Source organism: Tachypleus tridentatus, chromosome 7 (assembly GCF_004210375.1).
Source record: "Tachypleus tridentatus isolate NWPU-2018 chromosome 7, ASM421037v1, whole genome shotgun sequence".
Lineage (NCBI taxonomy): Eukaryota > Metazoa > Arthropoda > Merostomata > Xiphosura > Limulidae > Tachypleus > Tachypleus tridentatus.
Window position 1 is genome coordinate 43377483 of NC_134831.1, and position 26846 is coordinate 43404328.

The 26846-nt window shown below is 33.0% G+C and overlaps 1 protein-coding gene across 4 annotated transcripts in view; it reads left to right on the forward strand.

Moving 5' to 3' along the window:
* LOC143255536 (uncharacterized) overlaps window positions 1–20838 on the forward strand; it is a 35362-nt gene extending 14524 nt beyond the window's left edge. The window contains exons 4-8 of one of the 4 annotated variants that reach the window (XM_076511355.1): window positions 7221–7697; window positions 9484–9605; window positions 14853–14918; window positions 17058–17157; window positions 17774–20838. In XM_076511355.1, the coding sequence (XP_076367470.1) occupies window positions 7221–7697; window positions 9484–9605; window positions 14853–14918; window positions 17058–17157; window positions 17774–17818 (810 nt within the window). In that variant the 3' untranslated portion in view covers window positions 17819–20838. The remainder of the gene's footprint in view (window positions 1–7220; window positions 7698–9483; window positions 9606–14852; window positions 14919–17057; window positions 17158–17773) is intronic. The other 3 variants (XM_076511357.1, XM_076511353.1, XM_076511354.1) reach the window with 3 other exon arrangements.
* The last annotated feature ends 6008 nt before the right edge of the window (window positions 20839–26846 follow it).

Below are 26846 nucleotides of genomic sequence, written 5' to 3' on the forward strand. Positions count from 1 at the left end.
AAACATTTCTGAAACCTGCTGATACAGTCACCATTCAGCAGTGTTCTCTGTACAGAAATGACAGGCTGTGTGATGGATGAGTACATGGAGGGGTGGCACTATTAGTTGATCAGCATGTGCCCACCCTGTCTTTGTCACTCAACACACCCTTGGAGGCCATAGCCATTGGTGTTTCCTTGGGTCATACCATCACTGTTTGTTCTCTCTACCTGTCCCCTGGAGAGACATATGATCAATTAGACCTTGATGCTCTTGTTGAACAGTTGCCATCTCCCTTTCTACTCCTGGGGGACTTTAATGGACATCATCCCCTCTGGCGAAGTGCTGTTATTGATGGGAGGGGTCGCTCTGTAGAGGGTATGCTCTCTGATCACAACCTTTCTCTTTTCAATACCGGTTCTTCCACTTATTTTCATGCACATAGTCAGTCGTATACCGCTATTGATCTCTCAGTGTGCTCCCCTTCATTATTGTCCCATTTTTCATGGAGGGTTGGCAATAATCTACTAGGCAGTGATCATTTTCCTATACTTTTGAGAGAGACTGGCCCGTGGTCGATGCCACCCAACCCGTGTGCCCCGGTGGAAGCTGGATCAGGCAGACTGGTCCACTTTCACTGCTCTCTCAGAACTTGATCCTACCATCGTGAATCAGCCATCAACAGACGACTGTGTGGCAGCGGTAACTGGCTGTATTATACAAGCAGCTGCTCAGTGTATTCCTAAAACCTAGACATCTTTTCCACGATATCCTCATCCATGGTGGAATCCTGCTTGCCACTTAGCACGGAAGGCTCAAAAACGGGCGTGGGATACTTTTCATAGATATCCCACACTTTCGAACCTCGTCGCTTTCCAATGGGCCCGTGCACGTGCTAGGTGGGTAAGACGTCAAAGCCAGAAGGAATCTTGGATTAAGTTCACAACTAGCATATCTTCTAGCATCAGTTTCAAAGTCATATGGGACAGGATTCGACAGGTCAGTGGGCACTACAATTCTGTCCCCCTCTCAATTTTACTCTCAGATGGTCAGGAGGTGGCTGATGTCCAGAGCATCGCTGATACTCTTAGTGAAAGCTTTTGCCGGGTATCTAGCACTTCTGCTTGTTCCTCCACCTTCTTGGCCATCAAGACTTGGGCAGAGCGTTCACCTCTTTCCTTTCAAACTGACTGTCTCTTTAAATGTCATTGTCCCTTTACACTGGTGGAACTGAAAATGGCCCTTCATCGGTCTGGCATTACATTGGTCGTACATGATGATGTACACTATGACATGCTGCACCATCTATCTCCTGCTTCTCTTGATGTCCTTCTAATTGTCTTTAACCGGATCTGACAGGAGAATGTTTTTCTGATGCCTGGTGCCAGGCTATTATTTTACCTTTCTCTAAGCCAGGGAAAGATCCCAAGGTTTCTTCAAACTACCGTCCAATTGCTTTGACAAGCTGTCTCTGTAAGACCTTGGAGAGGATGGTTAATGCTCGTCTTGTTTGGTTCCTTGAACCAAACAACCTCCTCTCGCCCACCCAGTGTGGGTTCCGACAACAGCACTCCACCACAGACCACCTAATTCGACTTGAAACTTCAAGGCTTCAGTCAGAGAAGCCTTTCTAAAATGCCAACATCTTGTATCAATATTCTTTGACATTGAGAAGGCTTATGACACAACATGGAGGTATGGGTTACGTGGCCATTTACCCAAGTTTATTAAAAAAATTTTAATGGACATGAGATTCCAAGTTCGTATGGGTTTGACACATTCCCGTTCTTTTGTACAGGAACTTGGAGTCTTTCAGGGCTGTGTTTTGAGTGTCACACTTTTCAGTATAAAGATAAATGCCATCACTGAACAACTCCCTCTCACTGTTGCGAATGGGCTGTATGTCGATGACTTTCACATGTCGTGTCAGTCGTCGAACATGAGATATATTGAGCAGCAACTACAAACTGCCCTCAATTGTGTACTGAAGTGGACTGTGGCGGTCGGCTTTAATTTTTCTCTCTAAAACTGTTTGCATGCACTTTTGCTGCCTACGGGGTATTCACCCTGATCCTGAACTTCATATCAGTGAAGTTTTGCTGCCAGTGGTCCCTGAGACCAAGTTCTTGGGGCTTATCTCTGACCGTAAGCTGACCTTTATACCACTCTTAAAGCAGCTACAGGTCAAATGCACAAGAGCACTGAACATCCTCCGTGTCCTCTCTACTGCCAGTTGGGGAGCAGATTGATGCTCTATGTTAAAGGTATATCGTGCTTTTATTCGATCAAAACTCGACTATGGATCAATGGTTTATGGCTCTGCCAGACCCTTGGCCCTAAAGTTGCTAGACCCCATTCATTACCAAGGACTTTGACTCTGCACTGGGGCTTTCTGCAGCTCTCCAGTTCAAAGCTTATACGTTGAATCTCATGAACCTTCTCTGCACCTTTGCAATTTGCAACTATCTTTACTATATTCTTTGAAACTTCGTACCTGACCAAAGCATCCCACCTGGGGATGTGTTTTCCTTCCTCAGTGGGCTGTGCTTTTTCAGAACAGACGATCTGCCATTGCTCCTTTTGGCCTTCGCATCCAGGGGCAATTGGATGAATTGGATCTGTCCTTGGATAACATTGCAGAATCCACAGGTAAGCCCATCCTACCATGGCTTATTTCAGCCCACAAATGTGACCTTTCTTTCAGTCATCTGAAAAAGGCAGATACTTTAGATTGGAAGTACCGTCTTTTATTTAATGAACATCTTTCAAACAATCATTCTGTTCCAATTTATACAGATGGTTCCAAATCAGGTAATTCAGTGGGCTCTGCCATGGTTTGCTGTGGTTTGGTGGTTGGATGCAGAATCCCCTTTACAGCTTCTGTGTTCACTGCTGAACTGTACGCCATATCTCTTGCACTGGATCATATTGAAGCTGAGCAGTACTCCAACTGCGCTATTTATTCTGACTTGCTTAGTTCTATACTGGCCCTGGAATCGCTACATGTTGGCTCACACCCTGTTCTCGCTGATATTCAAAATTGACTGGCCCATTTCTCATTAACTGCTACTTCTATCCAGTTTTTCTGGATACCAGGCCATGTTGGTATTTGAGGGAATGAGCTTGCAGACACGGCAGCTAAATCTATCTGCTCAGGCACTATTATCACTGTGCCTATTCCGTAAATGGACTATGGTCCTGTATTGAAGGCTTGGCTCCGTTCCAGCTGGCAGTCCACTTGGAGTGAGCAACGCGACAACAAGCTTTTTCAAATAAAACCCTATATTGGGCTTTGGCCATCTAGCTTCCGTAAAGTTCAGAAGGAGGAAGTTGTTCTAACTAGACTACACATTGGTCACAGTTTATATCTCATTGTTTTCTTTTATCTGGAACTGTTGCACCAGTGTGTAGTTTGTGTAACACTCAAATCACTGTAAGCCACATTCTACTTTCTTGCCATCGTTACGACTCTCAACGACGGCAATATTTTAAACATGTTTTTTCCCAGGGTTTATCTGTAACATTGGAAAGTGTTATTGGTGATGGTGACACTGTCCACCTTGATAAAGTTTTTAGTTTTTTAATGGCCATTAATCTTTTTAATCTTATTTAAGTGTTGGATATTTATACATTACACCTTTTTAATTGTGGTTCCCTTTTCAAAGTTTCAATCTCTCTAGTTCAATTTGAAATTGGAAGATCGCTAGGACATTAAGTAACTCGACACCAGTACTGGAAGGGCCAACTTCAGGTGACTAACGCTGCTGTTTGAACTATCCGATTGAACTACCCGTTAATTGTCCTGGTGCGTTGTTATTTCAATTTTGCTGCATGTCTTTTGAACTTTTATTACTTTACCCTTTGGTACAGGCTCTAATGACACATAACCCAGAACCAGGACTGGAAAGGCCAACTTCAGGTGACTGACGGTGGTTCTTGAACTTACCTGTTAGTCTTCCTGGCAGGTTATGATCATTACCATTCTGCTACAGGAAGTCCTTTACAACTTCTTTTACTCTGCTTTCTATCTTAACATTGTAAACTAGGTGTCAACATTGGTTTTATGCTTTTTTTGTTTTTCAATGATGTTTTGTTTTACCTTCATTTTCTTTTCTGTTGTTTACTACATTTAATTTGTTTTTACCTTTTTAACGGACGGATAGCCTAGCTGCTTTGTGCCATAAAACACTAAATCAATCAATTAAACTCATCTATGATATCTTCAGTATTAACAAAAAATTTTGAAAAATCAAGTGGCTCATCATCTTTGAACTGTTCTGTTAATTGGTGACAACTTTGAAAAGTTGGCCAAGTCATTATTTTCTAAACAAACTATGAAAATTATTATTTTGAAACCCATTTATGTTTCCCATCAAAACTGATACCATCTGGTTCTATCCCTGGAGCTTCAGGTTGAGATTGTTGAGTAGTGATGTCTGTGAGAAAAGCCAGATGTTTCATAAAATCGTTACTTTTGAGCTCTTCTTCCAATTGTGTTGTATCTGATAAAACAAACTGATCGAGGAATGCAGGGATTTCTTTCCTTATTCCAAAGAATCGTTCAAGACATTTTCCAGTACTGAACTATCTCACTTGGTTGTAAAGAGCCAAATCCCCATATTCTGTCTCTATATCCTCCAAAAACTGCTTCAGCTGCCAGTGTAAAAGAGCTTTGTTTCCTTCTCTTATCATGCTAATAATTTTAACAACAATTTTAAAAACTTTTGATTTCCCACACAAAGCTTTTTGATGAATAACACAATGAGATGTTGGACTGGAAAAGTTACTTTATCTTCCCTAAAAAAACCAACAAAGCCTGATTTTTGCAGGTGTGTCATCTGTCACTATTGCTTAACACTTATTCAACCTCCGATTTTATCAACTGAATTTTTCACTGCTTTGAAGATATCCTTTCCTTTTGTGGTCCCACGAAGAGCACATACATTCAGTAATTCCTCTTTCGTTGAAAAATCTTCATGAATAATGCGTATAAATATTAACAGCTGACTTGCATCTGCTTGATCAGTACTTTTGTCAAGACAAAGGAAATAAGTACTTTTTTCAACCAATCCAACAAGTGAGATTTTTAATTGTTCTCCCATATCAGTGACTTTTTTTTGTATGGTTTGGTTAGAAAGTGGCACTGACTCAGATTTCTCAGCAATTATGGCATCACCAAATGCCTTTGCCATTCCAACAGCTTATTTCTTTATTAAACTGCCATCAATAAAAGGATTCTTTGCTCTGTCAAGTTCAAGAGAAATGACATATGAACAATCTAAACAGATGTATGGCTTTCTGACAACTTGCTAAACATATTTGTTTGTTGTTTTATTTCTTGCTGAAATCTGCAGTCTAGACACTTTAAGTTTCTCCTTCATATTTTTTGTACTTTTCTTCATGCATCATTGAATAATGCTTTTCTCATTAAATTCTTTGGGCACTGATATAATTTGCATACAAACCAAACACTGCAACTTGCTGTTATTGTTTGTAATTAAATAATCAAGTTCCCAATGCTCCTGGTACACTCTATTTTTACCATCAATCTTACATTTCTTAAAAACTTTGCTCATGTTTATATTTACCATGGAACTAAGCAGTGATAATTTACAACACATCAACCTCCACAACAGCAAACGAACAGACTAGCAACAGCCACCAGCTGGGCGAGTCCACTTTGTCTAGCAGGGAGAATGATGGTATAATAGCCGAGGTGTATGTGATATAATTTAAAAGCTATTAGGATCAAGTTATTATTGTAAAATTATGGAGGCATAAATAATAAACATATAGGTGCACACAAAATAAATTTTAAAATTTCATTAGTGAATGTCAGTTGGAGCTTTCATGCATTTTTACCTTGCAAGTCAGAATTTTTCATTTCTTCACTATAAAAAAATATTGTAAAAGTAGTTTATTTTTCAGTAGACTTTCGCAGGCCACACAAAACCATGCCACGGACTGCATACCACCTGTTGGAAATCCCTGATTTAGAGTATCCCATCCAATATACTAATATAAAATAAAGTTCTCTGTCAGCCCTTATCACTCAAATATCTTTAAAGTCTTCCATTAAGCTCCTGTCCATGATGGGGCATTGGTAAGTTTGGAATTACAAATCCATATCAGGGGCTCATTTCCCATTGGTGGACACAGTAGATAACCTGAAGTGACTTTGCTATGAGAAAAAACACCCCTTAAGCTCCATTAATTTAATTGGATCTATCACATTTGAAGGTGACCCATTCCAAAAGCCAACTACCCTTCAAGAAATACAAAGCTGTCTTAGCTAAAGGTGATTCCTACCTTACCAAAACTTGTCTCTTAGTCTTTCCATTCTCACCTTTAAATATGGAAAAAAGACAATTAACAATCACAAACATCTGAATTGGATTACCTCCAATTTTTTTTCTCTTTTTTATTTCAAGAGAGAAAAATTTTAAAGATCTTAACCTTATCCTCATGTTTAAAAAAACAACAACTATGAAAATAGTTTTTTAAGCAAACTTTAAAAAGTTGAAAAATTAAGCAAAAAAACCCTGAATTTTTACAAACAAATTTGCAAAAGTCACTCCATTCAAGTTCAACCCATTTTGAACCTGGATCTTTTGTTATAACTCAATCCAAGCCCGTCTTTTTGGGCAGGTCTGGTTTCTTTCAGATCTACTATTCAGGAATCGTATATGGGGTTTTTAATATTCATAAAGATTGATATTCTATGCGACCTATAGTGTCAAGTATTGGTACATATAACTATGACTTATCTGGATCCTTAGTTGAATTACTAGAACCTTTATTTACAAATGAATATACTACAAAAACAGCTGTGAATTTTCATAAGACATAAGGAAGTTAACATTTAGTAAATGAAACTTTTAATGTTTTAGTTTTAAGTTCATTAAATGATTATCTTTTAGGAATATTATAGTAGCAAAGGTGGTCTTATAGGATTTCAAATTAATATGAAGTAGAAAAAAGCTATGTTTTAGGGTGTTTCCATTATTGTTGGTATATTCTTACAATAATTTTAAGAACTAAGCTTCTTAAACCAATTTTATTTATTTGAACAGTTTTCAGGTTGACTATGGATGCATTGCACTGAGTTATATTCTTGTAATTATTATGAAAATTATTAGAACTTGTGCAAATAATGCAGAACTAGATTTAACACTATGTGTATGATTTTTATGTGGTTCAAGGCTAACAAACTAACCTGGTAAATGTTTTTATCATTGCAGTCCACATTTTTCAGTAGCTGGAATTCATTGTGTGCAAGTTTGGATTCTGTGCAGCTTCAAAGGCTAAGTCAAATTCTTCAAAGACTTGGTGACCTGGAATCTGTCATCAGTTCTATGAAGTCAAAGCAAGAAGAACAGATGAAATTATTAAGGGAATGCCAGTTAATAAACAGAAATGACTATAAAAACATTTGTTGTTGCAGATCAGAAACTTGTAATAAATATCCTTTACCAATTAAAGCAAATATAAATAAAGAATCATCAGAGGTACCTCTATTTCTACCTCCCCCTCCTCCTCCACCTCCCCTCACTTTTTCAGCACTACCCGCAATAAAACCAGTAAGGAAAAACTTAGAAGATTTGTATGCCAAATCACCCAGTAAAAAAGTAAAACTATCTGGACCTCCTGCCATAACATTGGAAGCTATTAGAAATGTCAAGCTTAAACAAGTAGCAAATAGAAGTACAGGAGAAAAGGTAATATTAAAGGTTTAGAAATATCAGTATCTATTAGTGCTGTCAGTTTAAAAGCAGATTTTACTCCTTTCCCCATTTTATTTTATGTTTCTCAATAGTTATTTAAGTGTTTTGGTAAGAAAATAAATAAATAGATGGAATATTTCCATTATGATAAGCAGCAATGTGATGTGCAGAACTGACTTGGTTAATTTATGATTTTTGCTTATAAAAAAAAAAAGAAGCAAGATCTTTTTTTAAATAAAGGTTTTGTGCTTCCACCTTTTAATTGTTTTAAGTTTTTAAACCAATGATGAACAAAGCTTTTATTTCAGAGAGAGTTTTGTAGTTGTCCATTAAAATTGTTTTAAGATCTTAACATGGCCTGATGATGTACAAAGCCTTCATATTAAAGAGAGTTTGGTCATTTTTAAGCAAAGGCTACAAAATAATCATATCGGTTCAACATATAAATTGCTGTTGTAACAGGTGCAGTTAGTCGTGGGTTTGCCTTTCACTCGTTATAAATAAATTTAAGTCCATAATATTTACACAACCATTGGTTAGACTTGTGAGTCACCAACATGAGAAGTTTATGTGAAAAATGAAGAAATTGCTTGAAGATTGGTTAATGAAACATGTACATTTATTATTTAGTCAAATAAATACAAATGACACATTTTATTATTCAATTACTTAAGTACATGTGATTATCATTCATATATTTTTCTGTTAAAGTTATAAGTTCAGTTCGGACAGCTATTAAACAATCATTTACTTTTATCAGATCATTCCATTTTCTGGGAATGGTTACTTTTACATTTTTAAATAAAAGTAAGGTTTCCAAGTAAACTTCCATAGTGGAAGTTTCTGTATATGATAACTTTGATCATTTTTTTTACTTTGGCTACTAGCTCAAGAGTGGTCAAAAGACAGGAGAGTGAGAGATCACTGTAAAAATACGGAAAGAAAGAGCCTAAAGGGCTGCTGATAGAGTCATTATCTTAAAAGGCTCTCAGATAAGATTATTTCATAGATGGAAGTAGTATCAAACAAAGTGATCTCAAGTTGAATTCATTGACACCCTTGATGTTATGGTGTTTCTGTTCACTTGACCCTTCTTTGTGATACACATTTCAACAAACAATAATACTTGTTGTAAGAACTTTTCTTTTCTTGAGCATCAAATTCTATTACCAGTAGTCTTATCACAAAGAATTCTGTGATGACATTTGTACACTGTCCCATTTGTACATCTTGTGTTTTATAAGGATCTTGTCAATTCTCTTCATGTAAGATGTCTGTGCAGCATTGTCTTAAAACTTTAATGATTTCTAAAGGTTGTTTTTATTTAATGTATTATTGGAAAATAAACATGGGTTGCTTTCACCATATACCACACTCCTTATTCTATATCAGGTCACCTTTTTATATCTTGAGTTCATTAGAATAATAAGTAAGTTAGGTTACTGATAATGCATATGATGAAAGAAAACCTTTAACAGGTTTTTAATTTTTTCGTAACTCCTGTTAAACTCGTATGATTGGATATTTATCATGTTAATGTTACACACCTTAAATTTATTAACTCATTACACTGGTGGCATTATGTTGACTGTAAGGGAAAAAAAACTTATAAAACTAGTACTAAGAGTGTTAAAGATTTCATATCAATATCTATCAAAATTTCTGATTTTTTTTTTCTAATAATAAGATGTCTTGGGACTAGAAATAAATTGAATTTAAATCTTAGTATTCAAATCAAACGAGTGATGTTTAAATGTTGAATCTTGGTTGTTGTTTGTAGATGAGGTCTGAACAAGATGGTGGTGGTAGCACTGTCTCTCTGGAGGATTTGAAGTCTGTTTCACTAAAGGCAACCAAAAGAATACACACATGTGAAGAAGATAAAGAAAATTATAAAAATAGGTAGCAGAGTAATAGTTTTGTATGTTATTTTTCAATTATTGTTATGGAATTACACAATTTTCAAAACTCATATTTCATTCAATTGACAAACTTTAAAAGATGTTCTTTAGTTTGCTGTAGTTCACTGCAGTTAAAGGCTTGGTATTATTCTTAGGCTTGCTCTTGTCAAAAGTTACTTATGATGGATAAATCTGAAGGACTGGTCTAACTCATTGACATGTGGTGAATAATTACTAAATTAGGTTTAATGTCTTACTGTGTATGAAAATCAGGAATAATGAAATTTTGGTTACAACTTTCAAGAAAGTTAATTTTTAAGGGGTGATAAAATTATCTATTGTGAATTGGGCAAATGAATTATTTGAGGTACTTATCAAATGTGGAAAAACTTTTAAAAACATGGTATGATATGAAACTTAGAGGATTATAGAAGATCAAGAAAGTTGGTTAAACAGGACATTTAGAAATTGAAAAGGTTTGTGAAGAAAGTTTGGCTGAAAAATGTAAAAATGTACACTACGAAATTTTTAAAAATACATTAAGGGTAAACAAAATGTTAATATGGGAGTAAAGCACTTGAGGGATGATAAAGTAAGAGTCATCTAACCTATATAAAAGTTAGTGGGTATGTCATGACACATCAAGTTTGATTTCTCTCAATTTCTCAAAATAGAAGGCACCATAAAAGCCCAAATGCATTTATCCAGATAGAATAGTTTGATTACTGCTTGCCTATTATGAATTTAGTGATAGGGATTTAAGGGAGCCATGAAGGGGGGTGCTATGAAACCTAAACTAGTGACTGTTGGTATAATAAGTCTAAAATAAAGATGTGCTGTGGGATTATGTAGTTTAAAACCAAGTGCATAAAATTTGCAATGAAAGTAAAATGTTGATTCAGTTTCAAACTTAAATTGTTTCTGAATGAAGCTGTTATCTGCTATATCACCAACGTTTTTAATAAAATTAAATCTCTTTAATCAATGGAAATTAAATTATAAACAGATTTACAGTTTTGTTGTCAGTATATTTCATTTTATACTTTTAGTACCTAGACAAATAACAATATTAGGTTATACTTTTATTGCTAAGCAACATGTCAGTTTTTGGAACTTAAGTGTTACCAAGATGCACTGGTATTTCTATATATATTAGAAGTTGCTAATCTAACTGATGTTTATCAATAATTATTCTATGAATATGCCACAAATTTGTAACATGAATGATCTTAATTTTGATTGGTTCACAAAGGAATTTACTAACTTCTAACTGCCTCAGCTGCACTTTTCTGCCTTTTTATTGGTCAAGCTGATTTTGCAAAATTATTTATTTCAGTTAGCTATGAAGTGTGAAGTTAGGGTATATTATGGGGTAGGGGTAGTAGTACTTTCTCAATAATTTTTTCATAGGCTATATGCTAATTCCATGTAATTATAAGATAATTGTGTCATTAATTTCTACTTTTTTTCTTAGATTTTAGTAATGTAGATTTTAGCATTCTTTTCTCATTCTGAATAATTGCTAGATGGAAAAATGATCAAACAAATATGGGTGTTGCTGGAAGTGAGGATGCTGCTACTTTACAGTAGGACTTACATTATTTGATGATTTGGGCAAATAAATGATATATTGGTTTTTGTTATAATAAATACAAGTTAATGTATGTAGGCTGTTATAATGTGATTCAGTATAAATTTGATTTGAATAAACTTAATAGTGTTGTGGAAGCAAAAGGTCTTGGTATTCTGATTGATCATTATCTTAAGCAATCTAAGTGAGTTGTAGGACAAATAGGATTTTAGGTTGTATTTACAGAAATATTGGATAAGTCTAAAGATGTTACCATTTTATTCTATAGGCTTCATTTGGAGTATTATATTGAACTTTGAGCTTTCTACCTTAGGAAGGACATTGAAGTGTTGGAAGAGGTTCAGATGATTATATTTTTTTTTACTTTTAAATTTTGCATCATCTAGGTCATTCCAATTTATTGTTTTACAGGCCTTATTAATGTTATTTTTCACATCTTTCTTGACCGTTTATAATAGTGTAACCGTACAATTTAAAATCTGTCTGACAGTTGTCTGTGTCAGGTACCTGAGAAAGCTGTTTTCAAGATTGCACTAATAAAATATTTCCGTCATAAAATCTTAACTTTAATTGAGAAAATGGCAAAAAAAAAGATTGCTTTATTCAGATAGACATTACTGAAGAATGCTTAATTGTAAGGTGCATAACTTTGGAAAATGTGTGAAGGTGACAACTATACTGCTGGCCAAAATCATAAGGCCGATGAACATAAAGAAAAAAAAATATGCATTTTGCATTGTTAGACTCAATCACTTATTTAAGTAGAGTTTTGAAAGATGACAATAAGAAATGGAAAAATAAAAATAAAAAACCTTTTTACCATTTAATAGGGAAAATGTGAACACTATGAAATTATCGTAAATACTAGCTGATCAAAAGTTTAAGACCATACTGAAACGAAGCGTTAATCGGTAAACATGTAATGAAATTTAGTAATTTGTGTTCAAGCATTAGCGTTGTCAACATCTTCCACTGAAATCTCCTGTGTTACGTTGGGAAAAAACATGGCAAAGGCTAAAAAGTTGACAGAATTTGAACGTGGCAGAATTGTCGAGCTGCAAAAGCAAGGTCTCTCTCAATGTGCCATCGCTGGTGAGATTGGGCAAATTGAAACTGCTGATGGAAATTTCTTTAAAAATCCTGAGGAATACAGAACGAGAATTTCAAGTGGTCGGCCCAAGAAAATTTCGCCGGCGTTGAGTAGGAGGATTTGACAAGTTGTCCGGCAAGACACTAGTTGATTGTTGAACCAGATTAAGGCCCTTACAGATGCAGAATGTAGCTAAAGAACAATACGACTACATCTACGAGAGACGCTTTAAAAACCATAAACACTTCCTTCCACACCACGAAACAACTCTGTTGAACTTTGCTGAGAAGCACCAAACATGGGACATAGAAAAGTGGACAGAGGTTTTGTTCTCTGATGAGAAAAAATTTAACCTGAATGGTTCAGATGGCTTCCAACATTACTTGCATGATAAGGATATCCCACCAGAGACATTTTCTACATGACACAGTGGAAGAGTTTCCATCATGATCTGGAGTGTTTTCTCCTTCCATGGAACAATGGAGCTTCAGGTTATATAGGAGCATCAAACAGCAGCTAGCTACATTAGCATGTTGGAGAGAGCATCCTTATTGACTGAAGGCCCTCACTTGTGTGGAAATGACTGGATCTTTCAGCAGGACAATGCTGCAAGCCACAATGCCTGCAGGACAAAGGACTTTTTCTTGGCAAATAATGTGATTCTTTTGGACCATCCAGCATGTTTGCCCGAACTGAACCCCATTGAAAATATTTAGTGGTTGATGGCAAGGGAATTCTATAGAAATGGACGTCAATTCTAAACAGTGCATGATCTGCATGAAGTCATCTTCACCACTTGGAATAACATTCCAGCCAGCCTTCTGCAAATGCTGATATCGACCATGCCAAAGCGGATGTTTGAAGTTATTCACAGTGATGGCCATGCAAATCACTACTGAGACCTCTTGTTGGGCATTTCCTACCCTGTTTAGGACTTCTTTTTGGTATGGTCTTAAACTTTTGACTAGTTAGTATTTAGGAAAATTTCATAGTGTTCACATTTTTCCTACTAAATGCTAAAAAGGTTTATTTTTATTTTTCCTTTTCTTATTTTCATCTTTCAAAGCACTACTCAAATAAGTGGTTGAGTCTAACAACACAAAATGCATATTTTTTCTTTATGTTCATTGGCCTTAAGATTTTGGCCAGCAGTGTATATGAAATATGAACTTCTTGACTATCACGTAGACACTTCTAGCTAAGGATGTCTGTATATACTCAAGTGAGTAGCATGCCATAATTTCAGGTTTAGTTTCCTTGAAAACAATCAGATCATTTGTGAGAAAAGTGTGAAAACCACCCATAATATAAAAATGATATAATATAAGAAAATATTTTCTGTAACACAAACACCCCATCTCATAATTTCATGAAAGAAAACTGGTTTATCCTATATTAATGAAAGTAGAAATATGTGAGTGCCATTGTATTAAAACCACCAACCTTTATCATTTCCTTGAAAGTTAATGAATTTGTCTCCCAAAAGTGATTTATTTTTTAGTGAAGCTACTATACTATAGCTATTTGGGATTTTCTTTGTGAAAAAGTGAATGCCAGCCTAAACACTGGTCCTATGTACTTCCTTAAGTCTTCTTTTACTTGTCAGTTGTATTAAATAAAATTTAATGTTAAAATAAATAAATAGAAAAGAAAACTTATTAGTTATGTGAAGTAAAAAGTTAAGACCAATTGGTGTGGATTTAAGAATGTTGAAAAATTGATTTACTGCACATTTCTGTATATGTCATACCATAATGAATAAGACGGTTATGGTCTAGTTCAGAGGCCATAAAAGAAGGCCAGATAGTTCATATAACAATGAACATCAAACATTGTAACTGTGTAAAACAATAGCTCACATACTACATTAAACTTAATTGATAATTTGGACATGAAATGTCAGAGGAACAAATTGATCATGTACAAAGAGTGTTACTAAAACATACATATGTTTATTAGCTGTATAGTGTGTGTTTTCTTCTCAGCAACATATATAGATGAGGAGACTCAATTTATCTAAAAATGACCTTCATTAGATATCAATAAGAGGAGTAGAACTATATTTTGTTAACAAGCAGGGGGAAAGCAATTCCATGTTTTCTGAAATGCGTGTGTGGAATTTTACATTTCAAGACCTTATTTTAATTGTATGATAGTAACCATGCTTATTTTATATATTTGCATGCTCTTGCATTGCATAGAATGATTTTTTTTGTACATCTTGCTCATTATTTTTCAAAGGATATTTTGTATGCTGATTATTTCTAGTATTTCCAATACAAATTTAAAATAATTTTAGTTTATTATAATACATCTGCTTAACAGAAAATGTGTAGTTAATGTTTGTATATATTTTTTATGTAAATAATTGCTTATTACTGCTCAAGTCACCAATTAAAGTATATGAAGGGGAGAATATTTTTTCCATAATATCAACTATATTTTATCTCATTTTTAAAGGTCTCTGTTAGAAAAATTTAAGACTAGCATGGAAAAATACTGAAAACCATTTAACTCATCTATTAACATAAACTTGATGCTGTTTGAGCTTATGTTTTCTTTTTCAGCTATAGACTCTCTAATGAAGAACTACATAAACATATAAGCACTCTGAAAAAAGTTGATGTGCACAGGTGAGAACCCATTTTGCATTGAAAAAGAACATTGGCTACATGTAACAATGAACTACATTGTTTTTCTTTGTTGCATCAGGATGTAGAGTTACGACGTACAATTCTCACGTATTAGTTTTAAATCTTTTAGTGCAATGATAACATTATATGCCTTCATGATTTTAATTTTAGTGATGTTTGTGGCTATCCAAATAGATGTAGTTGAGTTTGTTGTAGAGATGTTTTTGTTTTATCTTTTCTATCTTATTGTATAATAATAAATGAGCTTGTATTGTAATATCACGTACCTTTTGAAGTCCTGTTTATGGTGTCTTATTGTATAATAACTTGTACTTGTGTTGTAATGCCATATCTGTGCTATTTTATTGTAAAATATTACCTGTATTTTTTTATAGTATTATCTGTCTATATAAAAGTAAAATCATGTACTAAGACTGATAGAAAAACAATGTTTACTGTGGAAGATAAGATTTTCTCTTCATATTTCATGAGTTGTTTCAGAGAGAGGGAGAGAGTGAATAAAAATAATACTTTTGTGTTAATTATTAATTCTCGAAAAAAAAATTGTAATTCTAAGTGTACTTGATGTGTCTCACAATCTTTGGTAATTTATGGTAAGTATTACAATTAGGTTTTATATAAAAAATCAGAATTTTAATAAATTATTCATACTAAAAATTTGTCTCTGAATTTATTTAATTCACTCTGACAGCAAGGTGATTTTTTTTTGTTATGAATAAAATAAAAATACTTCACCAAAACATACATAACGTCCACTGACAACATAGCTATTCTTCTACGTTGGTTTTGTCTATCTAAGTGTTGGTCTTGCATGCTCCAGTCTTTTATACCCCACCTTAATGCCCTTGGCAGTATTTAATTTACAAATGTTTCCATCCTCATCAGTGCACCCTCTCTCTTGGTACTGTATATAAGCACCTCACTAATAGTGTAATTACTTTTTCTCAACAATGTGTTGGTCACATTTTTCTCTGATGAAGAATTATACATTATTTCATTATAGATTATTATTTTCATGCTGCTTTGTTGATTTCAGTATGATTATAATTAAAAAAAAACATCTAGAATAATATTTGCAAGTATGAATTCTAATGTTACTGTTGTCAGCAAGGTGGCTGATCTGACCTTCCTTACTCCTCCTTTGTTATCTAGTATCTCACTGTAGTTGGGGGCACTTTTGGTTTGGGTGGAGACATTAATTTGGCCTAGGGTGTTATTTCCTTTAACTTCTGAAGTTGTCTTTTTGTTGATTCTGGGGAGAACGTAGATTCTGTTTTCTGACACTTTACTAATTCATCTTCTCATGAGTCATTTTCTTTTATGTCTCTGGCAAAGTTCTGGGCTAAGAAAATACTTGTTCTGTATGTAGTGTGGCTCCCACACTTGTGTTTCACTTTTATCTTTGTACAACATTGTTTTATGCAGATGCTTTCTGTATGGATTATTCTTGCAATGGCTCCTCTACCTACTTAGTGTGGGATTCAAACTATATTGTCAACAGATGGTACATTTTGGAAGTTAATATTTTCCTAAACTGAAAATGTATTTTTTATAATACTTACCTTAACCAACACTCTTCCCCCCTGCCTCCCCACATAGAGCCATTGTATGTTTTGAAAAAGAGATTACACTAACTAAGTGAGGGTCTTATATACAGTACCAGGATAGAAGGTGCATTGACAAGGGTGGAAAATTTTGTAAATTGGATATTGCCAAGGATATTTAAGTGGGGTATAAAAGACAAGCATGCAAGACCAGTGCTTAGATAACCAAAGCTGATGTCAAAACGTGTATATACAGTCACTTTGTTAATTTGTGATACTTTGATATGTCAGGTATTGAGTTATCTTTTTCGTGTATTTTCTCTGAATATTTTCCTTTCTTTTAGAAAATTGTAACAAAACTAAACAAATAAACTTACCATATCGCTCAAGAAATAAGTACAACATAGACATTAATGATGCCATGATGATATTAGACTCACAATTTCTTGTTGATAATTTTGTTGTACTACTATTATGGAAAACATACCATTAAGATTCTGACTAAATAATATAGACACAATATGATGTTATATTACACGTTTTTTATAATTTCTCATCAGTAATTTTCTTGTAGGAGTCCTGGTGGTACTCCTCTTATGGACAAAAACTGTCATCAAGATTCAGGTGAGGGACTTACTCCTTTGATGACAACAGCTCTCAGAAAAAGGTTTTTGGTAAGTTTTATTTTTAAGACTAGGATGTACATAATTGTTACTGTATGTGTGTATTTTAACTTGTATTTTCAGCATGTTCAAGGAACAAATCGGATATTCATTATAAGCTATGTTTTGGGATAAGTATTGTGGTATTTTCATTGCCATGTTAAAGTAGTAGTAGAAGTAGTACAAATAGTATTGGAACGACTATACTGACTTGCAATTTCTAATATTTTTTTACAATGTTTATATGAATTTCAGCATTTGCTTTACAAAGTGTTTGAACTCTCCCATTAATGAAAGGTCAATATCAAACTAATTAAGTTTACCATTATGGAAAAACAATAGCTCTAGTGGTGTTTTTTTATTAATACACATTTGGGTAAGTATACTCACAGAAATAGAATAAAATCCATTGGTAATTTATTTGACACCTTGCAATTCACACTACATCACTAATTTTGAATTCAGAATGTGCAGGTTTAAGTTTTATATTCCAAAATGAAGATTTTTCAGTAGTTTTAATACATATATGAAATGGGATATGCACACAATCCATTTTTTATTGACTGTAATTTAAGGATAGATTAATAACTTTTGTGAAACTTAATGTGGTATTTATATTTTTTTACAGTCTCTAAGATCCCCATCTCCACCTGCTCCCGAAAATAGTTGGTGAAAAATACAGATTATACATGTTTTATCATGGGCACGAATGTGATCAGAGCAACATTTTTCATTTGAATCTCACCTTTCAATGTCACCATTTATATGTGGCATAAATAACATCTTTTTTTTTACTTGTTTTTTCTGACAAATATATCCTAGAATGTTACTTAAAAGTTAAAACACTGAATAAAACTTCGTAAATCAAGTTTACCAACAATTCACAACTAAAACAACTGAAAAATGCAAGAGTACAACAGAGATTAAATGTCTATTATATTCATATGCCATAAAAGGAAATATTTTAAAATACCAATATGTTTTGGTAAACTGTCTTGAATCTTTATTTTTGTTAGAATTTTAACTGAAACAAATCATAACCAAAATTTAAGAAAACCTAAAACTTCTTTATGTTATAACCTTTGTAGACACTATCATGTCTCTTAATGTGTTGAGATATTATGCTAGCTATTTTTGATAGCTTTTAAACCAAATGAATTTCAGAATTTACAAAATTAATTGCAACATTTATTCATGATATTATTAAAACACATAGGGTCAGATAAGTTGATAAGTCCAATACAACAAACTCAGTAAACTGAGCTGATTTGGTATGCTTCATTTCTTCTATTTTCTTAAAATGTTCGGGTTACTGGGTTTCATGTCTTGTAACATAACTTTATGACAGACATGCATGATGAAACATGTAAAAGTTATTGTTGAGCATGTATGTAGTTAGGCTTAATGAAATCAGTAACTGTGTACATGACATTAATAGTAATAATTTTAAAACAAAATAAAAACACTTGAAGGAAACTTTGAAGACAAAAAACTTACTAAAAATCAATTTACTTTGATTTATTGTTAATTTTATAGTAATGTTTGGTTTATTGACAAAACACTGATTTTTTTAAGAGCTAATATTTTATCATAAATAAGTTGCATGTACCTAGTGATGATGATATTTTTCGTTTTGTTTATTTTAACAACAGTAAATTTGAAATGGTTTTCAATAAGCACCAATGTATTGACCATAAGAAACTCTCAAACATTTCATGAAAATAATTACTTTTGATTCTGCAAATGTTGGTTCTGCTACTGTAATCTTCAATGAATGAGATGTTGGTGTGTCAAGAGGTGTTCTTATGGTTAAGATATTCTCATAGCATTAGTCTCAAATTGTTAAAAGTTGTTACTTCAGCAAAACCATTAGTACAGTGTATGTTTCTCTTTTTTCACAGTTTGCTATGAGGAAAGGACAAACTGTGAGATTTGTAATATTTTGTACCTCTTACTTTAGAGACTTAATAATTTCAGGTTATTGGGAATTTTCTTTAAAATATTTTTCAAGGTGAAAGGAGTGGCTGAGGAATTTTTAAATTCGTTTTTCTAAATAGAAAGAGTGGCTGGGTATTTTCATTAAAATCTTTTATAAAACTGAAAGAGTGACTAGGTATTTTCTCTAAATGATTTTTTAAGATGGAAAGAGTAACTGGAGAATTTCTTCAAAGGATTTTTTTAAGATGGAAAGAATGACTGGGGATTTTCTTTAAAGGATTTTTTTAAGATGGAAAGAGATACTAGCGGGTTTTCTTTAAAGGATTTGTTTGAGATGGAATGAGTGACTGTGGATTTTCTTGAAATAATTTTTTAAGATGGGAAGATTTATTGAGTATTTTCTTTAAAGGACATTAATAGGCGTATAGTTTGTTGTTTTTTTTTCAAAACATTTTTATAGATTGATAAAATGCCTTGTGATTTTATACAATGCATTTTTGTAGGTGGACTAGAATGAGTAGTAACATTTTTCAAGATAATTTCTAACCTGTTGGGAGGGGTCGTCAGCTTTATAAAGGTTTTGAGAAAGGTGACTGAGATGTTCAAGTAGCCAATGGAAAAGTATTTAATGATTGAGTACTATTTGATCTGAACACTGAAAGCATGAGTTGTTCTGGTTCAGTATTAGTACTGCAACATCTTGCTTACATGTTGTTTATTTGGTGCTTTATGAATAAGTAACTTTTATGCATTTATAAGTTCATTTGTTTAAAAAAATTGTACTTGAGACTGTACATACATACATACAGTTCAAAAATGTTGCTACTCCAGCATCTCGGAATGTTTTAAGATTGTTTTATGTTATCATAAGCTGTATTCTCATCTAATCTTTGATAACACTTAGATGAATGTAATAAAGTATTGCTAACTTTTTTTTAACTACAGTTTTTAAAACTGTACTTTTAAAAAAGTGCTGGATTTATTGTCTCCTTGAATTTTATGTTTTGTTTAATACTATTAATTTTAATATATTAAACTGAAATGTTAAATACATGCTGCAAAATAAACTTCATAAAAAATGAAATGTTTTATACCATTTATGGGAAGAACATTTTGTACTTGTGCTTATTCAGTCTTTGTAGAGAAGTTTGAAACTGACATGTAGAGAATGCAAGAACTGTATTGAAAATGTTGGTGATTATGTGTTTTCTCATTAAAAGTTTGTGTTTAAATATATGCATAATGAATGAATGTTGTTTACGTTGTTGTACTGATCTCACCCTTAATCTTATTGTATTGATCTCTCATGATTTTTTGTTGTATTCCAACTGTATTTGTGTGGCTAATGTACTCTAAATTTTTAGTCAACCATGTATTTGAATAAGTTTTGTTGTTCTCAATCTATTCATGGTGGTCATACTTCTGTAATAAGGTTTGTTTTTTTGTATTTGTGTTAAAAGTTTTCATGTTTTGTGAATATGGTTAAATTTTATGATGAAGAATTCACTTTTTAGAAAGTAAAAGTTTAGATATGGTTTGAATGTGTAATGAAGAAAACGTACATTTATAATTTTTTTCTTTACATTACTCATTCACGCCATCTCCAAATTTTTATGAATATATTTATGGTTAACCATTTATTTTAATAAGTATTTGTGTGTTTTCTGAATATGTTTGTGGTGGTTGCTTCCATCTGCTAAAACTTGTTTGTCCAAACATAAATATTAAAATTAATAAATGTCTTTTTCACACTGCTGTTTACATCCAGATTTATATCTCTTCTACAGTTTCATTATCCAGTGCACTTTTCTTTCTGTAATAACATAGTGGTTTCATAACTGTTTATCCCATTATGTCTTAGTGCATATTTTGTTCTTGTTACAGCTTAGTGTATGATTTGACAGGAGACCAAAGTTCCTCTTACAGCTTAGTGTACATTTTAGTAGGAGATCAGTATTCCTGTTATGGCTTAGTGTATCTTTTGGTAAGAGTCCAGAGTTTCCATTATATCTTAGGGTATGTTTTGGCAGGATACCAGTGTCTTGTAATAAGTTCTGTATGTTTTTGTAGAAGACCGGTGTGAGGTGCAAAGATATATCAAGTTGTGAAAGGAGGCTAAATTTGCCTTGAAGTGTCATACAAGTTGAATTATGGGCTTTAAGTACAGTAATAAAGAACTGACATTGTGGGAGAGGACTTTTAACTGTTAAGTAATTTCCTGTGTAAACCTGTACTGGTAAAACTGATCAATAATTTTTAAAATGTGAACTGAATTTTAAAATATCAATTTTAGTAAAATTATTTGATATTGGATGATTAACTTAATAATTTTTAAATTATCAGTTAGCACTAAGCTACAATAATTGTAGCTAATTTACTAATGTGTAAACAATTGAGATGAGTACCTACAATTATTTTCATCTAATACCAAGCTATCATTTGCACTACGTTGTGAAGTTTATAGTGTTAGGTAGAGTGAAGCAAGCATATTGAATAAGTAATGAAGCAAAAGAAATATAAAATGCATGCTTTTATTTCTTCCCACTGGAAGTAAATAATAGTGAGTTAATCAGGTGGTCCAAGCACTTAAATTCCTTTTGTAGATAACACTATGTGCAACACCAAAATTGCTTTGTCCTAATTTGTTGGCTATTCCTACATCTATATCATTGATGTAAATAAAAAAGAGCATAGGTCATAAGACTGAGCCCTGAGGTACTTTTGACATTAATAGTTTGACCAAACTTTATTTGTTATAACTCTCTGCTTTCTTTCATCTAGCCACTCTTCTATCCACATAGTTAATGTATATCCCACACCTATTGAATTTTCTTTTTACAAGCCTTTTATATGGTACCTTGTCAAATACCTTCGTAAAATCTAGATACACCAAATCTACACCCTTTCCTTCATCTACATAAGCATTAACCTTTTCAAAGAATATCAGTAGATGTGTATAGCAAAGTTTTCTCTTAGTGTGAAACCATGTTGACTATCCAATGAAATTCTAAACTTTTTTAAAGTTACTTTCCATAGCATCTTTTTCAGACTTTCCAAAACTTTTCCCACAACTGAAGTAAGGTTAACAGGTCTATAATTACTAGGACAATTTGTATCACCTCTCTTGAAAACAGTAGTTACTTTAGCTATCATTCTAACATTTTGTTTACTTTTATCTTTCTATACTTTTTGTGACCCAATTGTTTTTTTTATTTGCATCCACCTTTATTTTCTATAAGAAATACTTTTATCTTGAATCTTTAAAAATGTCCTAAAAACTTCTCATATTTGATCAATGCTTTCAAATAACTCAGCTGACCAATTCACAACAGAATTTGTTTCCCATCTCTTCAAAATTTGCTTCTTTGAAATATGTAATGAAAATATTATTTCTGATCTCCACATGCATTAAAACACCAAGCCTAACAGAGCAATGTTCACCTGCACCCAAATGTTTCCCAATTTCCACTTTCTCATCAATTTCTGTATTAGAAGTTAATAATAGATCTAAAATAGCAGTATCTAGTAGGTTCCTAAACAAATTAGTGAAGTAAACCGTCTTGACCAGTTGTCAAAAAATGTTTCTCTATTATGGTTTAACTTGAGCATTTCCCAATCTATATGCTTGAAATTAAAATCACCAATAATTATGACTTCATCAACAGCTGAAATGATAATTTTGCTGTTAAGTTTGTCATTAATTTCAATAGTATCATGTGGTGGTCTGTTATAAATGTTTTTTTTCACATGGATTCAATCTCATTGGTATTATCTTTGATATCTTCCGCTTCAACAGAATGTAACTCCTCCCCTTTTCTTTAGTACTCTATCTCTATTAAATAACCTGTAACCCTGTATTTCCAAAAAAATTCTGACATCTAAATCATTACATTTAACCATTTTTCAGTTATTTGCATTATATCAAAATCCTCTGTTCCAACTGGTGCCCTGAGGTCGTCTATTTTATTTCTTGTACTTCTAGCATTACAATAGTAAAAATTAAGCCTAGTCTTAAAACTATTTCATGATATCAGAAAAAAATGTAGGTTCAAGAAGTCGATACAAAATTATAAAAACCCTAAAATTGGAGAAATTTCAAAAGATGGAACTTTCTACTGCAGGGGCAAACATAACTATTTCTGTACACATTTCCTATACTAAATTTTTCTGTTCTTTTTTTTTTTAATGTCTATCTGGCACTGGCTACTTCTAGTTTAAAACTTTTCCTTTCTCCCATTGAACTGATTCCATAAGTAAACCCAACCAATCTGCTCATCCTTACAGGTTAATCTAATCTAGCATTTAACCATAGTGATCTTCTTGTAATTTCATCCCCACAATTATAGTTTAGCTACTAATTTTTTTATTCTCAATAGTATAAATAAAAATAACAATTATATTACTAAACTAGCTGGAGTACCATTACCTGGATGGATATGAAATGTTGCTTCCCTTATACGTATTTGTTAAAACATATTTAAAAACTGCATAATGTGAAACCACAAATTTGCATGTACCCCTGTTTGGACCAAATGAACCTCCATACCAATTTTGGTGAAGATCCATCCACATGACATGAAGTAGTTTCATGGACATGCAACAGACAGCAATGTTATATAGATTAAATTTGTGGCTCAAGAAATGTTGAAATCCAGCAACTGTATTGATGTACTTAATAAATTTGGCAAAACTCATTGTGTTAATTAGAATACACTAATTAAAATTTTGCTGAGTGCATATAATTAACCATATTGCAATATCAAAACACAAATCTTTTGTATTGAAATACCTAACTTGGTAATTATTAACTAATTGTCACAAATATGTGCACCAAATATAATGTGGTTGTGAGCAAAAGGATATTACCACATAAACAAAGGTTAGGAATACAGGAAATGAACAAGTATACATCCATTGTTGTAAAAGCTACACAGAAATTACATGATGAGATTGACATTAATGTTACTCTGTCATGTATAGACAATGTCTGATCATCAGTGACATGCTGTCATGTATATACAATGTTTGATTGTTATTGACATACTGTCATTTATAAACAATGTCTGATCTTTTTAAAACTCATCCCTCATTTATATACAAAGAACTAGGGAAATTTATTCTTTTATAAACCAACTAATTTTATTGCCATATACAACATCGTATGAACATACTTCCCTTATGGTTTTACCATTATTTAAATTTGAAAGTTTTACAACAGAGTGTATTTCACTGTTCTGAATTTAAATGAAATAGGATCTGTTGTATATTCAATGTGTAAGTTCCTGCAGCGAGAGGTGAAAAACTATCTTGGGTATTAAATGATGGTTCACTTTGTCTCTTTGTTGAATATTCTGTAATTACCATGAATCAAAAATAGGGACACAACTCAAAGATATTGTTGGAAACTTACACACATGTACATGTGTATATTTATTACTTTTTTTCTTTTACCCTTTTAATCACATTTTTTCTGATAAAATGAAACTTGGGTAATTAATATTAAATTCTGATCAATGGAACCTACCTCCATATATCATAATTAATCTGATAATGAGTAAAGCTGGGTAATTAGTGAATTTTGCTAATGGATTATATTCAACTTTTTAATTATTCTCAAATGAGATGGCTAAAAAACAAAAAACTCAGTGCTAAGAATGCGGTTTTGTTACTTGAGCAAAGCAGAGCATAGACAGCTCACTGTGTAACTATTTGTTTAACAGCAAACAAACATGGCAACATTTTGAATACATGGGCAATTGGAATAATCATAAGTAGAAATAACTGTAAACCCTGATTAGCTTTTTTTTTCTTGTGAATTGTAACAGTAATTTGTTCAGATAGTCAAACTTGAGTTAACTGAAAATAACAGTGGTAATATTTTGATTATTAGATGGAATAATTGAAAATTTGGAAGTACTAATTTTGATTATTATTTTTGAAAAGTTAATTGATTTAACCATAATTTTGATTAATTGATTATTTTATGTGACACTAATAGATATAACTAATGCTCATAGGTAATTTGATTGCCCAGTTTTTTTATGAATATAGCTAAGTAACTGCACCCTTCTTCCTTATAATTAATAGAATGCATTGTTTCATTAGTCGGATTCCTTCACTGTTGGTAATATTTTCAACTGTAATTTTAATAAAATCTCGTTCAGTATAGGAGATTTAAGTTAGCCTTTAACTGTTTTATGATCTTAACTTATACATTGGCGCACCTCCAATTATTTTGTTCCATTACTTACTGATAAGGAAAAGTAATATAATGAACTACTTTTTCTCAAATGCAAGGCCAATAATATTTTGTATATTAAGATACTTGGTATTCTTATAAATTAAATTAACTTTTACCACAAAACAGCTGTGTATCTACTGAGGAGAACAAAAAACTTTCTTTTGAATTTCAGTGTTCTGGACTTTTCCATAAAGCATACTATATAAGAGTAATATGGTGTGCTGAATGCTATTCTCCTGCCTTCTGTCTGTTTTCAAAGAATGTTTGGATTCTGTGATGAATTTTTCGTAGAGTCTTTTACATTCAAAATCTGACAACTGTCATGCTAACCTCCTGTCTTAATATTTGTACAGAAGTGTTGAAGAAGTTAACACGCAGTCTGAAAGGGTTCCAAAACTAAAAAGAAGGCAGGGGAAATGCATGGAAACTATTTAATGTGTTAATATAATGCCTAACATTCCCTTAAAACAAATGAATATTTTCAGTAGTAGTCACTGCAACCATTAAGACATGTATGTTTTGAATTTACAAAATGTATTTGTTAATTTCAAATGTTACATTAGTAAAAACATAACTGTGAAACTTGAATTATTTAAGTCTTTCAACTATTAATATTTAGGAAAGCCCTAGTTTCCTTAGATGAAAGTCATTATCAAACAATTGTTATCATTTATAAAGTTATAAAATAAACTTTTAAACTACCAAGCATGATTACTTAATAAACTTTATTTGAAAAATACTGATACCTTTGAAATAATTCCATGAGTGTGGGTGAGGCAAACACTTCCAACTACTACCACAACTTAATGATCTGTATGTACATGATTCTAATAAAAAGGCAATCCATTCTCTTAACCAATGTTAATAACCTTCTTCATTCTATTTTGATGCCCTGGCATGGCCAGGTGATTAAGGCACTCGACTCGTAATCTGAGAATCGCGGGTTAGAAACCCCATCACATCAAACATGCTCGCCCTTTCAACCATGAGGCATTATAAGTGATGGTCAATCCCACTATGCATTGGTAAAATACTTGGCGGTGGGTGGTGATGCCTAGCTGCCTTCCCTCTAGTCTTATACTACTAAATTAGGGAGGGCTATCTCAGACAGCCTCGTGTGGTTTGTGCTAAACATCTTTACCACAACACACCAAACTCTTCTTCAAGTTGAAGGCCATGGGCAATATACCCGTCGAGGTTACTCCCCAGGCAAGTTTGAATTATTCAAGAGGAGTTATATTTGAGAGGGATTTAAAGAACATTGCCGAGTCAGAGATCCTTGCTGGTTTCTCCAACCAAGGTGTTCCTGTGGTGCACTATATATCCACTCGAAAGGACTGAATAATGCTACCTACAAATGTACTTAATTTGACGTTTTCATAGCCATGTCCTTCTGCCTATATTAAGGCAGGAAAAAATAAATTGTAAGGTGTGGCTATATATTCCCAACTCTCTCCAATGTTTCCAGTGCTGGTGGTTCAGACATTCAAATACCTCTTGTCATGAATCCTTTTCATGTGCC